The following is a 21,413-nucleotide window of genomic DNA, read 5'->3' on the forward strand; positions in this document are numbered from 1 at the left end:
AAAAAACAATTTTTACCACCTCATAAAAATCAATCTAAGTTAAAGGATAAGTTCACTATCACTATTATTAACTACTCACGCCCATGCCGATGGAAGGTCTGGTGAAGTATTTTAGGGGACAGGAAAACAGACTTCGGGCTAATGTACACCGCCTCCGGAACAGATGCAGTAGGGCTCTGGTACAGCTGCTAACACCCACACTCATGTAATCTGTCAGATGTATGAACAGACCCACACTCATGTCATCTGTCAGACGTATGAACAGACCCACACTCATGTCATCTGTCAGACGTATGAACAGACCCACACTCATGTCATCTGTCAGACGTATGAACAGACCTACACTCATGTCATCTGTCAGACGTATGAACAGACCCACACTCATGTCATCTGTCAGACGTATGAACAGACCTACACTCATGTCATCTGTCAGACGTATGAACAGACCTACACTCATGTCATCTGTCAGACGTATGAACAGACCCACACTCATGTCATCTGTCAGACGTATGAACAGACCTACACTCATGTAATCTGTCAGATGTATGAACAGACCCACACTCATGTAATCTGTCAGACGTATGAACAGACCTACACTCATGTTATCTGTCAGACGTATGAACAGACCTACACTCATGTAATCTGTCTGATGTATGAACAGACCCACACTCATGTCATCTGTCAGACGTATGAACAGACCTACACTCATGTAATCTGTCAGATGTATGAACAGACCCACACTCATGTAATCTGTCAGACGTATGAACAGACCTACACTCATGTTATCTGTCAGACGTATGAACAGACCTACACTCATGTAATCTGTCAGATGTATGAACAGACCCACACTCATGTCATCTGTCAGACGTATGAACAGACCCACACTCATGTCATCTGTCTGATGTATGAACAGACCTACACTCATGTCATCTGTCTGATGTATGAACAGACCCACACTCATGTCATCTGTCAGATGTATGAACAGACCCACACTCATGTCATCTGTCAGATGTATGAACAGACCCACACTCATGTCATCTGTCTGATGTATGAACAGACCCACACTCATATCATCTGTCAGACGTATGAACAGACCCACACTCATGTTATCTGTCAGACGTATGAACAGACCTACACTCATGTTATCTGTCAGACGTATGAACAGACCTACACTCATGTTATCTGTCAGACGTATGAACAGACCTACACTCATGTTATCTGTCAGACGTATGAACAGACCTACACTCATGTCATCTGTCTGATGTATGAACACACCCACACTCATGTAATCTGTCAGATGTATGAACAGACCCACACTCATGTTATCTGTCAGACGTATGAACAGACCTACACTCATGTTATCTGTCAGACGTATGAACAGACCTACACTCATGTTATCTGTCAGACGTATGAACAGACCTACACTCATGTTATCTGTCAGACGTATGAACAGACCCACACTCATGTTATCTGTCAGACGTATGAACAGACCCACACTCATGTTATCTGTCAGACGTATGAACAGACCTACACTCATGTCATCTGTCTGATGTATGAACAGACCCACACTCATGTCATCTGTCAGACGTATGAACAGACCCACACTCATGTCATCTGTCTGATGTATGAACAGACCCACACTCATGTCATCTGTCAGACGTATGAACAGACCCACACTCATGTTATCTGTCAGACGTATGAACAGACCTACACTCATGTCATCTGTCAGATGTATGAACAGACCCACACTCATGTAATCTGTCTGATGTATGAACAGACCCACACTCATGTCATCTGTCAGATGTATGAACAGACCCACACTCATGTCATCTGTCAGACGTATGAACAGACCCACACTCATGTCATCTGTCAGACGTATGAACAGACCTACACTCATGTTATCTGTCAGACGTATGAACAGACCCACACTCATATAATCTGTCAGACGTATGAACAGACCCACACTCATGTAATCTGTCTGATGTATGAACAGACCCACACTCATATAATCTGTCAGACGTATGAACAGACCCACACTCATGTAATCTGTCTGATGTATGCGGGATCCAACAAAAATAGTACGGGTGTGTAATTTTTCCATACCGCATGTATCACCCATCTATTAACATGGGCGAGAGTCGATCCATCAGTTTTGCCGGATCCGCAACGCAGCCGTAACATATCTGGTGTACATTGCCTGTTACAGCATTCTCGTAAATAATAGAAGTGAAAGGTGACCAACTTTAAAACGTATAAATAAATAAATAAACAGATAGATAGATAGATAGATAGATAGATAGATAGATAGATAGATAGATAGATAGATAGATAGATAGATAGATAGATAGATAAATAAATAAAGTGCCTCCATACTGCTTGCCTGGTGTAATCCAAGTCTCCCGAAGCTCTGAGATGCAAAGTTGACAAGACGCCATTTACATGTTTTTAGCTGAAATCTTCACTGTAGCCGTGAGCTGAAAGTGAAAACGGGACTTCTCTCACGGCTACAGTGAAGATTTCAGCTAAAACAGGGCGGCTGTGGGGCAGCTGGGGCTCAGGAGGTAGAGCGGGTCGTCCACTAATCAGAAGGTCGGTGGTTCGATCCCCGGCTCATCAGTCCGCATGTCGAAGTGTCCTTGGGCACTGAACCCCGAATTGCTCCCGATGGCCGTGCCAGCACCCTGCGTGGCAGCTTGCCGCCTTCGGTGTGTGAATGGGTGAATGTAGGCACATTGTAAAGCGCTTTGGATAAAAGCGCTATATAAATGCAGTCCATTTTACCAGTCCATAAAACAGGGTGTAAATGAAGTCTTCTCAAGTCAACTTGGCATCTTAGGGCTTCTGGAGACATGGATTATGCCAGACGAGTATGGAAACTCTTTTTTTACGTTTGAAAGTTGGTCACCATTCAATTTTTAGGAGAATGCTGTAACGCTTCCTCAGAAAACGCCACAGGTTTTGTGGATGACAAAACTTCACCCGACCTTCCACCAGCATGGGGGTGAGTAATTTTCATTTTTGGGTGAACTTATCCTTTAATTGTATGGCCTTCTGTCTACTACTTTCTTCAGTTTGGTAGATGTTCACTTGTGAGTGCACACACTGTACCTTTACACCTGTACCTTAAGATTGGGCAGGCTGGGGATCTGTGTGCTACCACCACTTACAGTACCAACCCATTCTCACTCCGAGCGCGTAGCATATTGACGCTTTGTCACGTCCCATGTGCGTTGCTTGCTACTAACACGGTACCCTTGAGCGACCCATGAAACGACTTGGGCTTTCCGACTAAACTCAATGTAAACCCATGGAAGTCATCTTTGACGCTCATGGCAACTGCTCCCCCATTAGTCAACTGCTCCCCCATTAGTGCTAATGCGTCAAAGATGACTTCCATGGGTTTACATTGAGTTTAGTCGGAAAGCCCAAGTCGTTTCATGGGTCGCTCAAGGGTACCGTGTTAGTAACAAGCGACGCACAAGGGACGGGACAAAGCGTCAATATGCTACGTGCTCGGAATGAGAACGTGTTGACAGTACTTACTTTAATTTGAAAAAGATAGCCAGAAAGTCACATATACAATCTCTGTCTTGGGTCCTAGTTTTCAAGAAGAAATTTATCATTTTCATGAGAGTAATCATTATTAACACGTTCACTGCCAATGACGTGTTGATACGTCAAAAAAAATCCAACGGTTGACTGCCAATGACGTGTTGATGTGGGACGTGGATCAACGCCCCCCACGTCTCCTATAAAAATATTGGAGCCACCGAACGTGTACAACCCATTCCACCGACCCACTAAGTGGCGACAGTGCTCTCCAGACTAGAAAAAGCCCAGCCAAAACTGCAGGGGAACGCGCGAGGAAACCATTATCATACTGTAAAATGGATTGGCGAAAACGCTTTCGCTTTCGCGCATTATCGCGCTGGGAGCTGGCGGTGGAGGATTGCAAATTTGCATAATAGATTATGCGTGCAACACACTTTGAAACACTGCAGAAAGCCCACAATCGCACGCAGCTTCATTGCAGCTGAGCTCACTACCGAAACGACTCATGCAGACTCGCCCAAAGAGCAGCCGCCAGCAGCCAGGCAGCACAGACAGGCAGAGCCTCGCTTGTGACAAACGCTGCAAAGCCACTAGAGACACACCCACGGAGGGAGGAGTTTGAAGGAGAGGGGGGTTTCCTGCTGCTATGGAGGAAATTACTGTTCAAAACTATTGTTTAGATGTCTGACGTCTTACGCCAAAAATAAATGGTTAAAGTGACTGTTCTATCGAATTTCACAAAAAGCCATTTATCTCAGAATAAATTTTCAGACGCTGAAACCATGCTGTATTCTACTGCTAATGCCTACATAACTACTAACTCTACAAACTAACTCTTTTAGACAGAGAAAGCACACATTCTATTAGTTCTTTTGAGATCATTTGTGTTCACAAAATCTTAGCAGAAAAGAATCCTCGGCTCTTGAAAGATGAGCCAGAATCCTCAAAAAAAAAACTTGGCAGAACCTACCTACAGTATTGAAAAAACGGCTGGCAGTGAATGTGTTAAAATGAGCATGTTAATGACAGCTTAGAAAAATAGCCTGAATGCAGTTGGTGACAGTGCAGTGGCCATTAGTGGATAAGTGACAGCAGTGCCCCAAGCACCTGCCCGTTTCTCCCTGATGCCCAACGTTGTTGTTTTTTACAGTGAAAGCATGTCCAGCACCCTTCAAGAAGAACGTATAAGTAAGAATTGAGCAATAAATAAAATGTCTGGACAGTTTACACATGTTGACCTTTCAACCGGAAGTTAAAGTGTAACTAACCCCCAAAACACAAAATTCCTGAGCTGAGCACAGCCAAAGAGTATAGTATAGACAAGAGTATATGTCATTTCTTGGTTTTTCCCATAGGTTTTTCAAATCACCGTTTTGATACATATCTGGGGGGTTAGTCCCCCTTTAAGTAATCGTCTGTGACATGCGCAATATCTTTTCCCCAGGATGGCGAAGGCATGACCCGCCCTTCTCTGCCTCTGATTGGCCTAGCGTCAATCACATTTGCTTGGCTATCCTCCGTCTCTCCTCGTCTCCTGCGCCAATCAGAGGCAGAGATGGGTGAGTCATGCCTTCGCCATCCTGCCCACTGCCCAGCTGCCGAGCTCCGACTGACTGGCGGGTCAGCAAAAGTGAAACCGCCCCGTGCCGCGGGGTTGTGCCCTTTTTTAAGGGTCTCTGTACGCCACGGCCCTGGACAGCTGCCCAACTTGTATAGAGACTTGTGTACAAAAAAATATGTACTAGCCGGGAAAAACAACTTAAAATCAACTTCAATTGAGTAACCAACCATGTGTTCACACTATGAGCAACACGGTCACCAAATTCATTTCCTTAGTTTAGAGCCCAGAAAAGTTGGCCACAGCTGAACATTTCACTGTCATCAACCAATCAGATTTCTGCCCTTTCTATTGTTTGACTCTGTTTTCTTTTATTCTTATTGGAAAGACTACAGGAATAAACATCTCAAAAATGACACTCTGAGAATTGTTGCATCCAGCATTGTGTCAAGCTTTAAGGTCATTTTGCAGATTTCATTTTTTCAAGTTTATTTTCGATTAGGATAATGTACAACCAAATTAGCGCTTGCTACGTGAAAAGGCTTTGATGTTTTTGGGGTGGAAATTGGTAGGTATCTCTGTCCTTTGCACATGCTAAATGTTTTGGCATATACTGTACATACAGCATACTGCTATTGTCCAAATGAAGTAGATACTGTATCATGGGCGGATTTTGCGGGGGCGGGGCCGGACCCCAGTGGTATAAAAAAAAAAGTTGCTCACCCATTCTCCATGTCACTGTCTGGCTGAATATGATCATAAGATTTATATCCACTTTGACAGGCATCACAGGGATGTCTCTGCTAAAGCTGTGACAGAGGGGGGCTCTGACAGGGCCTTGCTGCACTCCCTCTGGAATGCCCTCCCCAGTCACATCTGACAGGCCAACACTCATTGTCTTTCATATTCACATGTCATCTTTTCAGAAGACAAAACTCAAAACCCACCTTTTCACTGTTGCTTTGCACCTATAATCTTTTTTCTCTCCTCTATTTTAACATTTTCCTGTCTTCATTAAAGTTGTTTGATGCTGTGTTTGTGAAGTGTCTTTCAGCACGGTCAAAAGCAACAGTGAAACAGTGAACAGTGAGGTGCTATCTAATATAAATGTACATTACATTCACATCAATGTAGTGCACATCATTACATTACTAAACAGTTGGTGTAGGGCTTTTTCTGCCAACCTCGTAAAGGTTGACCAATGAGCCAACTTCCCCTGTTTGCCTGTTTGTAGCTGCGCTGCACAGTCAGAAACCATAGCTCCATCAACCAAGCTGCTCACAGTGTGACTGCACCTCACTGTATGTATTCTGTATGCACCCAAAGCAATGATAGAAGTCCACTACACAAATTGACTTAAATGTAAAGCTAACAACCATGTCCAGCAGTTCTAACCAGCTAGAGTTTTTCAACAGCAATTCATATGATTTTTCAGGGCAGTTAACCGAAGCTGAAAGCAACAGAGAAGAATTCAGCAACAGCGGTTGACAAATGCCGTCTGACAGACAGCTTTCTTTGTTTGACCTTGTTAAAGTTTGACTAGCATTAATGAACATTCAAAGTGCAGCGTGAAGAAAAAAGAGAAGCGAGCGACCCAAACAATCCAATTCAAAATGCTTACGTTTCCTCTGTGGGGTTTCCAGGACTTGGACTTTTAAATGTTATGTCTGTTTTTTCTATGGACCTTGTGTCTGATAATGAAGTTTATTGAATCCCCAAGTTTTCCATGCAGAACGTTTGCGGATGGAAGGAAAGAAATCCAATCACGCTCTGTTCTTCTCCAAGGCTTTGAATCTAAAGATCTATCAGCACCAGACATACATCAGCTCTCTGAAACTTAGTCTGATGGGATTTGCCCAAACGATGTACACTTACGTCTGGGCCAATCACTAATATACAGTTAGCCTACGTCACTCAAGGTCCCTCTTGTGCTGGGAGAGTACCTACCCTGAAGTAGGAGCAAAAAAAAAGTCCCTCAAAGCAGCGTTGTAAGAACTACAATCGTTCCCAGTTCCTGTGGTGCGAACACAATATTAAAAAAAGGGGGTGCGGTGCAGGGTTCCTCCAACTGTTCTTAGAACTATGAAAAAGCTCCTCCAGTCCAGAAATGCCTATACTCTCAGGAGTCCCTCTCAGCAGTAGATGGACCAGTAGATAAGATTGAAGAAGATGTAGGAAGCGGGGAAAATCATGCGGGAGTATTTATCAATGGCGTGTGTGTTCTGGATGATGTTGAGGGCACGTATTCTTTTCTTCTTCTTGGTGGTGGTGGACTCGCTGCTCACTGACAGGTGGACCACCATGTGTTCAGGATGGACCACCATGTGTTCAGGCTTCTCTGGAAGCCCGTGCAGATCCTCCTGCTCCTCCTCGGGCACCATGGGCTCCTCTGTGTAGCCGGCCAGGCTGTTGGTGTCGGCCTCGCTGTAGTTGCCGTCCAGCATGGTCATGGTTCGGGTCTGGGAGATGCCGCAGGTACAGGGGAGTGACTGGGAGGTACAAACAGATAATCATAGGTTGCATAGGTTGTTATTTTGCATATTGCAAAGTATTTATTTATTTCGTTTTTCTCCCTTTTTCTCATATTTTCTCCCCCATTGTACTTGGCCAATTGCCCCTGCTGACCCAGTCATTGCTACACCCCCTCTTCCAATCTGGGGAGAGTTGTAGACTAGCACATGCTTCCTCCAATGTGCAGTCGCCAGCCGCTTCTTTTCACCAGACATTGAGGAGTTACACAGGCAGGACGTAGCGTATTGGCGGATCACGCTATTCCTCCCAGTTCCCCTCTACTCCAAACAGGTGCCCCGACCGACCAGAGGGGGCACTACTGTGGCGACCAGGACACATACTCCACCAGCTTCCCACCCACAGAGACGGCCAATTGTGTCTGTAGGAACGTCTGACGAAGCCGGAAGTACCGCTGCCGGGAATTGGACCCGGGTCTCCACAGTGATACTGTAGGCAAGTGCTTTTACCTCTACACATTTACCTCTACACATTTACCTCTACACATTGAGAATTTTAAAGGAGTACGGCTGGCAAGTTTGTGGACGATTAGCCTGTTGGTCAGCTTTTCTGTTTAGTGATGAAACATACCTGTATACAGTAGATGCCAAAATCATAGGTAGATGATTTGCTGCGGCACTCAAAAGTTTAGCATACACTATTCACCTTATGTTCAGGTTCAGACCTTACAGTGGGCCAAATTCTTCCGGGTCCTTTTAACACTTCCGGCGGTCACGGCGCAAAATAAGAGAGTTGTTTTTGGAGCGGACAGTGAAGGGGGTAAAATAAAGAACGTAGCCTACTACTTTGAGCTCGGTACACAGCAAGCAAGCGAGTATCCACTGTTAGCCAGGTCAGATAACGTTATCGTCGACAATGACGAGCACTTTCTTGTAAAACATACCTGGACTCCAACAAAGAAAGCTTCAGATAGTTTTCTCTACTCCGAGTTGCGCTCGAGCCACTAACGCCAATAAGACCCGCAGACCTTAATGTAATTCCCTGGAATGCGAGACTTAACAAGCCAGTTACATGGCGTTGCATTCTTAGACATTGCCGTTTGCTTTTATTTGGTATTGTTACATACAATTGGCTAAATTATTAGTTAATTCAGAGTTAGATGATATTGGAGCAGCGCAGCCATTTTATTTTATTTTATTTTATTTTTAGCCGGAAGTTTTGATACGGCCACACAACCAGGTCAAATGGGCGTGGCTACATAAGGTGAATAGGCTCCATGCTAACACTTTAACATACAGTATGTTGAGAGATCGTAAACTCCATACTAACACTTTAGCAGTAGTGATAGTAGGCCACTAGCAATACTGCAATACTAGCAAACTGGGGGAGTAGACTTGATATTGTCACAGCTCCTCATCATTGAGTCAGACTGGGGGAATAGACTTGATTAATTTGTTCCTCAGTCAATCAAACTGATAAATGAAATTAATGAATGAAATTAATTAGTGAGCAGTGAGCACTTTATCACAGGTGTATGTGCAATGGTGTAATGTTGGGGTGTAATGTTGTATGTTGTATTGTGAAAATGTATGTATACATGTATGCAGCTGGCCCTTACGCTGAAACAAATTTCTTCCTAGGGAGACGAAAATAAAGAAACCTTGAACCTTGATATTGTCACAGCTCCTCATCATTGAGTCAGACTGGAGGAGTAGACTTGATCTTGTCACAGCTCCTCATCATTGAGTCAGACTGGGGGAGTAGACTTGATCTTGTCACAGCTCCTCATCATTGAGTCAGACTGGAGGAGTAGACTTGATCTTGTCACAGCTCCTCATCATTGAGTCAGACTGGAGGAGTAGACTTGATCTTGTCACAGCTCCTCATCATCGAGTCAGACTGGGGGAGTAGACTTGATCTTGTCACAGCTCCTCATCATCGAGTCAGATTGGAGGAGTAGACTTGATCTTGTCACAGCTCCTCATCATCGAGTCAGACTGGAGGAGTAGACTTGATCTTGTCACAGCTCCTCATCATCGAGTCAGACTGGAGGAGTAGACTTGATCTTGTCACAGCTCCTCATCATCGAGTCAGACTGGAGGAGTAGACTTGATCTTGTCACAGCTCCTCATCATTGAGTCAGACTGGAGGAGTAGACTTGATCTTGTCACAGATCCTCATCACGAGCCTTAAGGCCCAGACATGGAACAGTTCAGCTGTCACAATGTTGACAGATGGCTGGCAAACCCAGAGAGTAAGGAGGGGATTATGTATATAATCCAGCCTCATGTATTCCCCTTCTGTTTATGATGTTTTCCCATGTTACTGCTCCTTACATTCACTGAAAAGCTGTCATTTGTTTTTTGGTGTTTATTTTACAACCATTTTTAAACTGGTATTATTAACTGTCAATCGAATTTATTTCATAGTAATAAATATCCTACAAAGCGGTTATTTTCATTTTTGGCTGCTGGGACAGTGGAAAATATAGGAATATCCATCGACCCGAGGTTCGACTTTACCCCAATTCAGTATCAGGGCCGTTACTTCAATAAACAATCAACAATCTACAGTAGGAAAAATACCCATCTGATGTTATAGTAAGGATCAACATGTTTAAGATACATACTACAGCATGCGCTGGGATGCGTCATCAGTGATGTTAACTGGGGTCGTAAGGTGTTTCAGGTCTGTCAACATCATACACCCTCGCCCAGTAGACCCAGCCGAGGCCAATTAAGACCCCGACCCGCGTCCCAGAAGCAGCCGCTCACGGATCAGCCTTCCTACTCTGTCTGCAACGTTGCCCGCGGAAGGGTTGATCACGCCCAATCCGCTGCAATAGAGTTAGTGCTACACCACAGTATTGAAAGACCCTTCGGTCTCTTCACAAAATAATCCATTCAGTACATTAATAACACAATTAGTTACCAAACTACACTACCCAGCACGCTTTTAGCCTAGCCACATAGTTGGAATGTTCCATCCAAAAAGGATAAAACAAGCTACTGTAAAAAAAAAAAAAAAAAAAAAAGTTACTACCATGAGCCTGAACTCATACTTGAGCAAAGGTTGAAATTAGCATCTGAAGAGGCACACTTTGTACTAAGTGTTAGCATGGAGCACCGGAGCCAATGATCTGCAGTATGAAATAACTCTGATGAAGACGCATGGCGTCGAAACGTTTTTGAATAAAATACTTTCATAAATGGATCCGTGTGCTCCAGTGGCCTACTTTGGTTTTTGGACCTAAAGTTTTTTTTCAAGTTTATACTTGCCCATTCTCTGGGAGCACTGGACCAGCCTGCTGGGCTGTCTTGGGTGGAAGCGCGCCTAATCTCATCCCTGCAAGATCTGCTGGATGACTTTGGTGTCGATGTTCTCATCATCAAACAGGTGAACAGCAGGCCAATCTAAACATGTCCTGTACCTTTAAGTTAGGCTTTTAATAATGTAGGGCAAAATAAGCCATGATACCAGCTAGCTACATTCTGTATGTGACTACCGGTAAATTACAATTGGGTAATGCTCTCTGTATTTCATGCCATATTAAAGTACTGATTCAAATACATTAAAACTAGAGAGGCCAAGTGCCAGTCATTTTGAATTGAACTGTCTCTCTCAAGGACTGCTGGAGGTCCGTGGAGGAGGAGCCCACTGTGAAAATAAAGTGTTAAGTATGTACACCATCTGGTTCGCCAATAAACGAGATAAGTGTCTAGCGTTAAGTTGGGGCCTTCCTCGTGTAATTTTAGCAGTGGTAGTAGCGCTGTCGCCTCACAGCTAGAAGGTCCTGGGTTTGATTCCCACCTGGGACGGTGTGAGTGCTGAAGGAGTGCGTGCCCGTCCGCATGTCCTCGAGTGCCCACCGCCTGGGTGGGGTCGTCAAAAGGGCCTTTCTGTGTGGAGTTTGCATGTTCTCCCCATGCCCTCTGGGGGTTTCCTTCATATAGGAACCCCTCACCAAAAACATGCAATATCCTGGTCGCTGAAGTGATGCCTCCTCTGGTCGTTCAGGGCGCCTGTTCGGAGGGAGGGGAACTGGTTGGAATAGTGTGAACCTCCCACATGCTATGTCCTACCGGTGAAGCTTCCCCTGTCAGGTGAAAAGAAGCGGCTGGCTAACTGCTCATGTCTCGGAGGAAACATGGAGCCAGTTTCGGCTCTCCCCAGATCGCAGAGGGTGGAGCAGCAACCAGGATAAACAAATTAAATTAGCACTAATGAAGGATAAAAATGGAATAAAAAAATCAGGAGGGGGGAATTTAGGGGGGGGGGGGGGGGCAAAATAATTTTGCAACAAATCTATTAAAGCGTACTTGCAGAATTGAGAAATACAACATGCATAATATGCAAGATGTAATTCAAACACAACCATAAATGTTGAATCTTTACAGACAATATAAGCATGGGGGGGAAAACTCTAAATGTATTTGAACTCATTGTAGCAGCACTGTAACCACAGCAAGAAGAAGAAAGAAGCCCTTATGTCAGGGGCTGGGGGCGGGGCTTAGGTCAGGGGCTGGGGCTTATGGTGCGTTCCTTTATCGCAAAATAACTGGGATGTGGAGGCTAAATGACATCACATCCGTTTTGTTAGCGTTCCATTTGCAGAAAACTTGAGCTGGGAAGTTCACTGTTCATTGGTCAGATCCAGTCGCTAGCCAGGCTAGCCATTGTTAGCCATTGTTAGCAATAAATTTGACAACATGGCATTTCGCGGCAATTTGCGCATACAAACACTGCAGCCTCATGTCCACACAGATAGATGTTAGGCAGTGCTGTGTGTACAGCTGATTTAATGAGACACAAACAAAACAGAAGTGCTAAACAACATTACTACGATTATACTACTACTGTTGTTGCGCGGCGCAGCCATCTTGGATTTTTGAGGTTGGGGCTGCTGAGACTCCTACGAGTTTGGAATGGGACATACCAGCTCTGATGACGTCACCGTCCAGCTCATGACCTTTGAAGTCGTAAGATTACCAGTCCCCAGTTATAAAGGAATGCACGATTAGGTCAGGGGCTGGGGGCGGGGCTTAGGTCAGGGGCTGGGGGCGGGGCTTAGGTCAGGGGCTGGGATTATCACTTCTGCAGACAAAGCAAGCACGGCACAGCCGAGTGGCTGCATCAATGGAGAGATACACAGAGCGAAGTATCCTCATATGTAAATAAATAATTGCATCCAAAGTCTGACTGAAACTAAAACAAAGTAGTCTGTAGATGTCTAAATAAGTCTGACTGAAACTAAAACAAAGTAGCCTGTAGATGTCTAAATAAGTCTGACTGAAACTAAAACAAAGTAGTCTGTAGATGTCTAAATAAGTCTGACTGAAACTAAAACAAAGTAGCCTCTAAATAAGTCTGACTGAAACTAAAACTAAGTAGCCTGTAGATGTCTAAATAAGTCTGACTGAAACTAAAACTAAGTAGCCTGTAGATGTCTAAATAAGTCTGACTGAAACTAAAACTAAGTAGCCTGTAGATGTCTAAATAAGTCTGACTGAAACTAAAGCAAAGTACCTGGCTCTCTAGCCAGCTAGTTCTTAGAAGGTTGACAGTTGAATCACCTGCGGCACCAGCAGCACTGGGTTCCAGTAGGTGGAAAGGGGGTGAGAGGTGTGATAGTTAGCGTTACCTGTGATCTGGCTCTCTCTCTCATCCTCAGCTTGCGCTCTCTGCGGTCCTGGACGGTGGACAGGTAGTTGACTGCAGCGTACTCCAACACCGACAAGAAGACAAACACAAAGCTGACCCATAGGTAAATGTCCACTGCCTTGATGTAGGACACCCTGGGCATGGAGGCGTTCACACCAGTGATGATGGTGGACATGGTCAGCACCGTTGTGATGCCTGAGCAGAAGAAGATACAGCAGGTTTAAATATAAGCATGCCTAAACTCACAACTCATTTAGCAGCATGTGTGACCAGCAGGCTGTGGCACCAGCTGAATGATCTTACATGAAACTAGCTAGTTTGACTCTTGCATCATGCAGATGTACATCATAACAAGTACCTGGTAAGCTCTAACGAACAGCAACTGGTTTCACCTGAGCAACACACTGCAGCTTGTTGCTCAGGTCGATTGGCACATCATCCTCATCATCATCCTCATCATCCTCATCATGTTATAGGCATCACACTGCATAGGCTTTTTAACGATTGAAATATAATTTTTTTAGCTGCAGCCAGCATGGCCAGCAGCTCTATATAGGCTCTTGCACACACAGATCGTGCAAAAATTGCAGTTCAAAAGGCCCGCAAAACCGGCAGCCTCGCCACAGAAATTGCTTTCACACACAGTCAAGCAGCACCGCCACATTCCCGTCCTGGGGTGTGCTTTCAAGTGACACCCACCGCTCCCGGATTGAAAGGCGTTTCAATAATTAAATTAAATTACGTATTACTCGCTTGTACAGCGCAGACAGCTCCCGAACAGAGAGAGAGAGAGAGAGAGGCTGCAGGAGCACCGCAGCAGCTGAGGAACAGAGAGAGAGGGAGAGATGTGTCATTACATTATATCGTAATATTGGCTTCGGGCCTCGCAACGGGCTCGGGCCAATTCATTTCATAACTCATCCGGGCCGGATCGGGCACGGGTCTGCATGTCACGGGCCGGGGAGGGCTCGGGCCGAGATTTCAGGCCCGCGCAGCTCTCTAAGCGGAGGGCGACAGTCGAGTCTGTCACAGCTCTTGTGTTTCTCGTTCTCTCAATACATGGGTCGAGAGGACTTTGGAGGCGGGCTGAAGCTCACTGCCCACCCAATAAGAAGCTAGAATCGCTACTGGTATTTTCTGTGCAATTTTTCCATTGGCTCGGGGTGAACATAAACATATTTTCCTAACTTTTGATTGGGTGGGCAAGACTCATGTCTGGGTGGGCATTGCCCACCTCTGCCCAGCTATAATCGGCCCCGAGTATTATTATTATATCCGTTAATTTTACCTACTAATGTCAACATCGTTTGAGCATAAAGCCTAACCTACTTACAGGCACGGAGCATTCCTCCTCCTGGCGCATGATTTCAGTCTTTCTTGCTGCATGAGGTGATTTCCCCTGTAATTTTTTTATGAAGCATTCGCACTGTTCTGGCTTGCTGCTCAGACGCTTTCAAGTGGAGGCGGGTTACCTGCTAACCCGGCGCTGTGACTAGGTCGGCTGGCGGGACAAAAGGCGTACAACAATTACCCACCAAGGCGCATTCACGACTTTCACATCGGAGGCGCTGATCCTATTTTCCGTGCATTTTGCGGCTTTCAAGGCCGGTGTGAAAGCGCCTTATGTCACAAAATCAATGTCAATGGAGTGGATGACATCACAATGGAGTGGATGACATCACAATGGAGTGGATGACATCACAATGGAGTGGATGACGTCACACTCTGACTGACATCACATCTGGTCGCAGCACTTGTTTTTCTTTCTGTTGAGGCAAAATTGTAACAGTAGACAGCACCGGACAGCAGAGTCAGTGTGGACAGAGCGTCGCACGACGGCCACACTATCGTTCCCTCACTCACTCACTCGCTCACTCACTCACTCACTCACCCACTCACTCACTCACTCACTCACTCGTCCACTCACTCACTCACTCACTCACTCACTCTGCTAGCTCTGTCCTTACTGTAACTTACAAGCTACATACAGTAAGGCTGCTTTCTCACTGGGAACAATTGCTTTCGTTCCGCTCCGTTCCGTTCCGCAACCTCGGAAACGGAATAGAGTGCACTGATTCTGATTCTCATTCTGAACTATACCTGGAGTTTATCCTCGCCCGTTTGTTGTCCATGTGGTTTGGAACGGTTGGCTTTCACACTCGCAAGTGTTCCGTGCCCGGGCACGCCAAAGCGCTCCCCAGACCACCTTTTCAAGTGGATCCTGTCACGGTTCCCCGTTGTGCGCCCGGGCGTGGAACGGAACGGAATGGAACGGAACACAACGTTCACACTCAACATTCTGAAACTGGGGTCAATTTGGGGACAAGTGTGCTCGGGAACGGTAACAGGGCGCCAGTGAAAAAGCACTCTTAGTAGCTGTGTTTTCAACCCAGCCGCCCCACTGTAACTACTTGCGCCCCCTACTGGCTGAAGTGAGGAGTCAGCAGTCAGACATATATACATGTACAGTCATTGTAATGATGGTATTTCACAGCCAGTAAAATAGGTTTTTCAACAATAATTGTAATCGCTGCAACCAGGAGAGGTCGTTGAGCATCAGTGTTGGGCAAGTTACTTTCAAAATGTAATATACTACATATTACTAGTTACTTTCATTTGAAAGTAATAAGTTACTTTACAATATTACTTTCTGTGTAGAGTAACTCGTTACTTATTACGCTACTTTTGCATTACTTTTACCAAAACAACAGCAGCAGCAGAATGACATCGCTGCCCCACAACCATCCCAAAAACTTATTTCAACCGCCTAGAAGCAGTGTAAACAATCCAAAATTCTAAATGTTAATCCTTTCCTTTGTTATTGTCGTCTATAATGGTTATTTGCATAAAAACAAACAGTTTGATTAGGAAATGATTGTATCTTTTTTAAATATGTGCTTTGATTTAATCAAATGTAACTCAATTTGTAACTTGAGTTACTTGACAAAGTAACTGGTATAATATTACTGAAATCCTATAAGTAATAAGTTATATTACTGAGTTACTGCTAAAAGTAATATATTACATGTAATATATTACTTTTGTAATGAGTTACCCCCAACACTGTTGAGCATACAGGCATAACGCGGCTGATTGGTCCAGTATTATGCGAGATCAGCTGCGGAGGGACACGCACACGCGCACACGCACGCGCGCACGCACGCACGCACGCACGCACGCACGCACGCACGCACACACACACACACACACACACACACACACACACACACACACACACACACACACACACACACACACACACACACAAAGCCAGAAGGAGATAGTAAAACACGGGGAAGGAGAAAAGAAAAAGATTACAAAGTGTGCAACTGAGATAAAGTAATCTCAAAGGGGCTTCTAAAAGCATCCAAACACAGAGAGACAGAGACACAGCTGAAATTAATCTAAAAGCATCCAAACACAAAGAGACAGAGACACAGCTGAATTTAATCTAAAAGCATCCATTATTGTCAGCCTGCTTGATGGGGATGAGGTCGGTCATGGCCAGGTTTTAAATGATTTTCTGTCCTGGTGTGAAGAAGCCTTCCTCCAACTTAACGTCTCAAAGACTAAAGAGATCTGTGTTGATTTTAGACGATCCTCCCCAGTTCCCCAGAACAGTGTTGTCCATGGGCAACCAGTAGACTTGGTGACCAATTATAAATATCTTGGCACTATTTTTGACAGCAAGTTGAAGTTCGATCTAAACTGTGAAATGCTGTGCAAAAAAGGTCAACAACGTCTCTTTTGCCTAAGGAAGCTTGCTAGATTCCAGGTTGACAGGACTCTGATGAAACTATTTTATTGTGCCTATATCGAGTCTGTAATCTCTTTCTCTATTATCTGTTGGTATGGAAACCTTGGTATTCAAGGGAGGAACTCTCTCGGGAGGATCGTGAGAGCGGCATCAAAAATAGCCGGAGTAAATTTTAGTAGCCTGGACCACATTTTTAACAAACAGGTGCTTAAAAAGGCCATGTCCATTCGCATGGACGATACTCATCCTCTCTGTCCAGAGTATGTGCTGCTCCCTTCGGGCCTTCGGCTAAAGGTTCCGAGGGCTACGAGAAACAGATATAAACTGTCTTTCGTTCCTGTTTCCATAACAGCTTTAAATGCTGCTGAGAGGAGGAGATAGTGCACTCTCTCTCTCTCTCTCTCTCTCTGTCTCGCTCTCTTTTCTCTGTCTCTCGTGCAGCTTAAACGCTGCTGGGCGGAGGAGATGATGCACTCTCTCTCCTTGTCTCTCTTCTTAGGTAGGTATTGCTGCTATAAATATTCTTTATATATTTTATATTCGAGATATATCTTTATTTATTTTTTACCTACCTATTTATGTGAGCTCAAATAGTCCTGGACTCTTATTACTTTTAAGTTCATGCACGTGTCTCTTACTACTTTTAAGTACATTGTACGTGTCTTTACTACTTTTAAGTACATCGTACAGATCCTTTGAGGTGTGTTTTTATTTTGTTTTTATTTTATTTTATCCTGTGTTTACTTGATCCTTTTTCTGCTGGAAAACTGCTGCCATGCTCCATGTTTGTTTTAATTTGTTCATGTTTTGTTTTTTCATGTATTCGCTATGCTTTTTATGTCTGCTGCACACAAATTGCCCTTCGGGGACAAATAATAAACTTGAATCTTGAATCTTGAATCTTGAATCCAAACACAAAGAGACAGAGACACAGCTGAATTTAATGAGGGGAACGAGACAACAAGAAAGTTGGAAAACAAACAAGTTGGAAAACAGCCTAACAGCAACAAAACACATACACGACCAGTACTGAAATATGCCAGACGCAGAAAATGAATTCAAAGGAAAAGTGAGTGGGAGGTTTGTGTGTGTTCCTAATTGGAGCTACATGAAAAGCTACGTCATACAGGAGACATCTTCCATCATTTCACAGAGACAGATGCTCCTCAGGCATGCAGAATGCTTCAGGGCACCGCCACGGATTTGGGCCCCATGAAAAGAGATCACATTGGGCCCCACCACCACAGGCCATGCCAACCCTGCGCACTTTCTGTAACCACACACCTCCTGAACGCACTCGACCCATTCAAAGCTTTAAATAACTCAAGGCTGGCCACTCTCTTGTAGTGCAATAGCCTACTTACATGTTATATATTATATTTATTTTTATTATTGTTATGTTTTCTGATTCCCCCTCCATTTTCTCTCCAATTGTACTTGGCCAATTTCCCCCTGCTGCCCTGGTCGCTGCCCCACCCCCTCTGGGGAGAGCCGTAGACTAGCACCATGCTTCCTCCGACACATGCACAGTTGCCAGCCGCTTCTTTTCACCTGACAGCGGGGAGCTTCACCGGCAGGACATAGCACATGGGAGGATCAAGCTATTCCCACCGGTTCCCTTCCGGCCCGAACAGATGCCCTGACCGACCAGAGGAGGCGCTAGTGCAGCGACCAGGACACATACCCTTAATCCGGCTTCCCACCCGCAGACACAGCCAATCCTGCCTGTATGGACACCCGACCAAGCTGGAGGTAACATGGGGGCGCGAACCTGTGCTTTAATATAGGAAGAAAATGACCTAATGTTGACATTTGTAGGGCCCCTGTCAGTCAAGGGCCTTTGGAATCATCCTAACACCATGTTCAAAGGACATTGGGCACAGCTGTTAGTTGTTGTTACCCAGGGAGACTCTGGCAGGCACGGCCCTGCGGTCGATCCAGAAGGACACCCAGGACAGCATCACCATGAGGGTGGCCGGGAAGTAGGTCTGCAGCAGGAAGAAGAAGATGTGGCGCCGCAGCGTGAAGTTGATGTACAGACGGTTGTACCAGCCTGGAGACAGACCAACAATACAAGGGATCAGGATGTTGGCAAACAAATGGCTTCAACAGACTTCCGGGTGCAACTGCCGTTCGCCCCTCCCCTTTAGAAGAAGTAGCTCACTACTAGTTTTATTTTTTCTAAGTAGCTCTCATCCTAAAAAAGTTTGGGCATCCCTGCTCTCTAGAAAACCTTGGAGATATCACATCCCTGCTCTGTAGAAAACCTCAGAGATATCACATCCCTGCTCTCTAGAAAACCTTGGAGATACCACATCCCTGCTCTGTAGAAAACCTTGGAGATATCATCCCTGCTCTGTAGAAAACCTTGGAGATATCACATCCCTGCTCTCTAGAAAACCTTGGAGATATCACATCCCTGCTCTGTAGAAAACCTTGGAGATATCAATCCCTGCTCTCTAGAAAACCTCAGAGATACCACATCCCTGCTCTCTAGAAAACCTTGGCGATATCACATGACTGCTCTCTAGAAAACCTTGGAGATATCATCCCTGCTCTCTAGAAAACCTTGGAGATATCACATCCCTGCTCTCTAGAAAACCTTGAGATATCATCCCTGCTCTCTAGAAAACCTTGGAGGTATCACATCCCTGCTCTCTAGAAAACCTTGGAGATATCATCCCTGCTCTCTAGAAAACCTTGGGTATATCATCCATGCTCTCTAGAAAACCTTGGAGATATCATCCCTGCTCTGTAGAAAACCTTGGGTATATCATCCCTGCTCTCTAGAAAACCTTGGAGATATCATCCCTGCTCTCTAGAAAACCTTGGAGATATCATCCCTGCTCTGTAGAAAACCTTGGAGATATCACATCCCTGCTCTGTAGAAAACCTTGGAGATATCACATCCCTGCTCTGTAGAAAACCTTGGAGATATCACATCCCTGCTCTCTAGAAAACCTTGGAGATATCACATCCCTGCTCTGTAGAAAACCTCAGAGATATCACATCCCTGCTCTCTAGAAAACCTTGGAGATACCACATCCCTGCTCTGTAGAAAACCTTGGAGATATCATCCCTGCTCTGTAGAAAACCTTGGAGATATCATCCCTGCTCTGTAGAAAACCTTGGAGATATCACATCCCTGCTCTCTAGAAAACCTTGGAGATATCACATCCCTGCTCTGTAGAAAACCTTAGAGATATCATCCCTGCTCTGTAGAAAACCTTGGAGATATCATATCCCTGCTCTCTAGAAAACCTTGGAGATATCACATCCCTGCTCTGTAGAAAACCTTGGAGATATCACATCCCTGCTCTCTAGAAAACCTTGGAGATATCACATCCCTGCTCTGTAGAAAACCTTGGAGATATCATCCCTGCTCTGTAGAAAACCTTGGAGATATCACATCCCTGCTCTGTAGAAAACCTTGGAGATATCATCCCTGCTCTGTAGAAAACCTTGGAGATATCACATCCCTGCTCTGTAGAAAACCTTGGAGATATCACATCCCTGCTCTCTAGAAAACCTTGGAGATATCATCCCTGCTCTGTAGAAAACCTTGGAGATATCACATCCCTGCTCTCTAGAAAACCTTGGAGATATCACATCCCTGCTCTGTAGAAAACCTTGGAGATATCACATCCCTGCTCTGTAGAAAACCTTGGAGATATCAATCCCTGCTCTCTAGAAAACCTTGGAGATATCAATCCCTGCTCTCTAGAAAACCTTGGAGATATCACATCCCTGCTCTCTAGAAAACCTTGGAGATACATGTATCAATCCAATCATAATATCTCTGGATTCTGGGCCTTTTCGCCCAGTGTCATGTTGAAAGACTCAGCAGTGCAGTGGCTGGTTGCACAAAACATCATACTTTTTCTGTTAAGGACATTCACTTTAGTTTTTATGGCATGTTATGCTTGTACTCCGCCCATTTTCAACCAGCTTTGTATCATTAGAACATCAGTAGTATATCAGAAAACTGTAAACTGTTTTGAAGTCTGTCATTTAATTTGACAGTTATTGAGTGTTAAAGTGTGGACCAGTGACATCACTGGTCCACACTAACTCAAATTAATAACTCATTAACTCAAATCAACTCTCAATAACTGTCAAACTAGATGAATGACTTCAGTTTGACAGTTATTGAGAGTTAATTTGAGTTAATGAGTTATTCATTTGAGTTAGTGTGGACCAGTGATGTCACTGGTCCACACTTTAACACTCAATAACTGTCAAATTAAATGACAGACTTCAAAACAGTTTACAGTTTTCTGATATACTACTGATGTTCTAATGATACAAAGCTGGTTGAAAATTGGCGGAGTGTTCCTTTAATGTAATAAATTATCATTAACGTAATACATCATGAATGTAATAATTTGCAGCTAATAGTGTAATAATCATGTTAAT

The 21,413-nt window shown here is 44.6% G+C and overlaps 1 protein-coding gene across 1 annotated transcript in view; it reads right to left on the reverse strand.

Annotated features, from left to right (window-relative positions):
- Positions 1 to 7,242: 7,242 nt before the first annotated feature.
- Positions 7,243 to 21,413, reverse strand: part of gabrr2a (gamma-aminobutyric acid type A receptor subunit rho2a) — a gene marked incomplete at its 3' end in the record, with an annotated part of 37,908 nt that continues 23,737 nt past the window's right edge. The window contains exons 6-8 of the mRNA XM_083632648.1: positions 18,898 to 19,050; positions 13,221 to 13,435; positions 7,243 to 7,599 (exon numbers count right to left, since the gene is read on the reverse strand). Of these exons, the coding sequence (XP_083488774.1) occupies positions 7,243 to 7,599; positions 13,221 to 13,435; positions 18,898 to 19,050 (725 nt within the window). The remainder of the gene's footprint in view (positions 7,600 to 13,220; positions 13,436 to 18,897; positions 19,051 to 21,413) is intronic.

Source organism: Poromitra crassiceps (genome assembly GCF_964638095.1).
Source record: "Poromitra crassiceps genome assembly, chromosome: 3".
Taxonomy (NCBI): Eukaryota; Metazoa; Chordata; class Actinopteri; order Beryciformes; family Melamphaidae; genus Poromitra; species Poromitra crassiceps.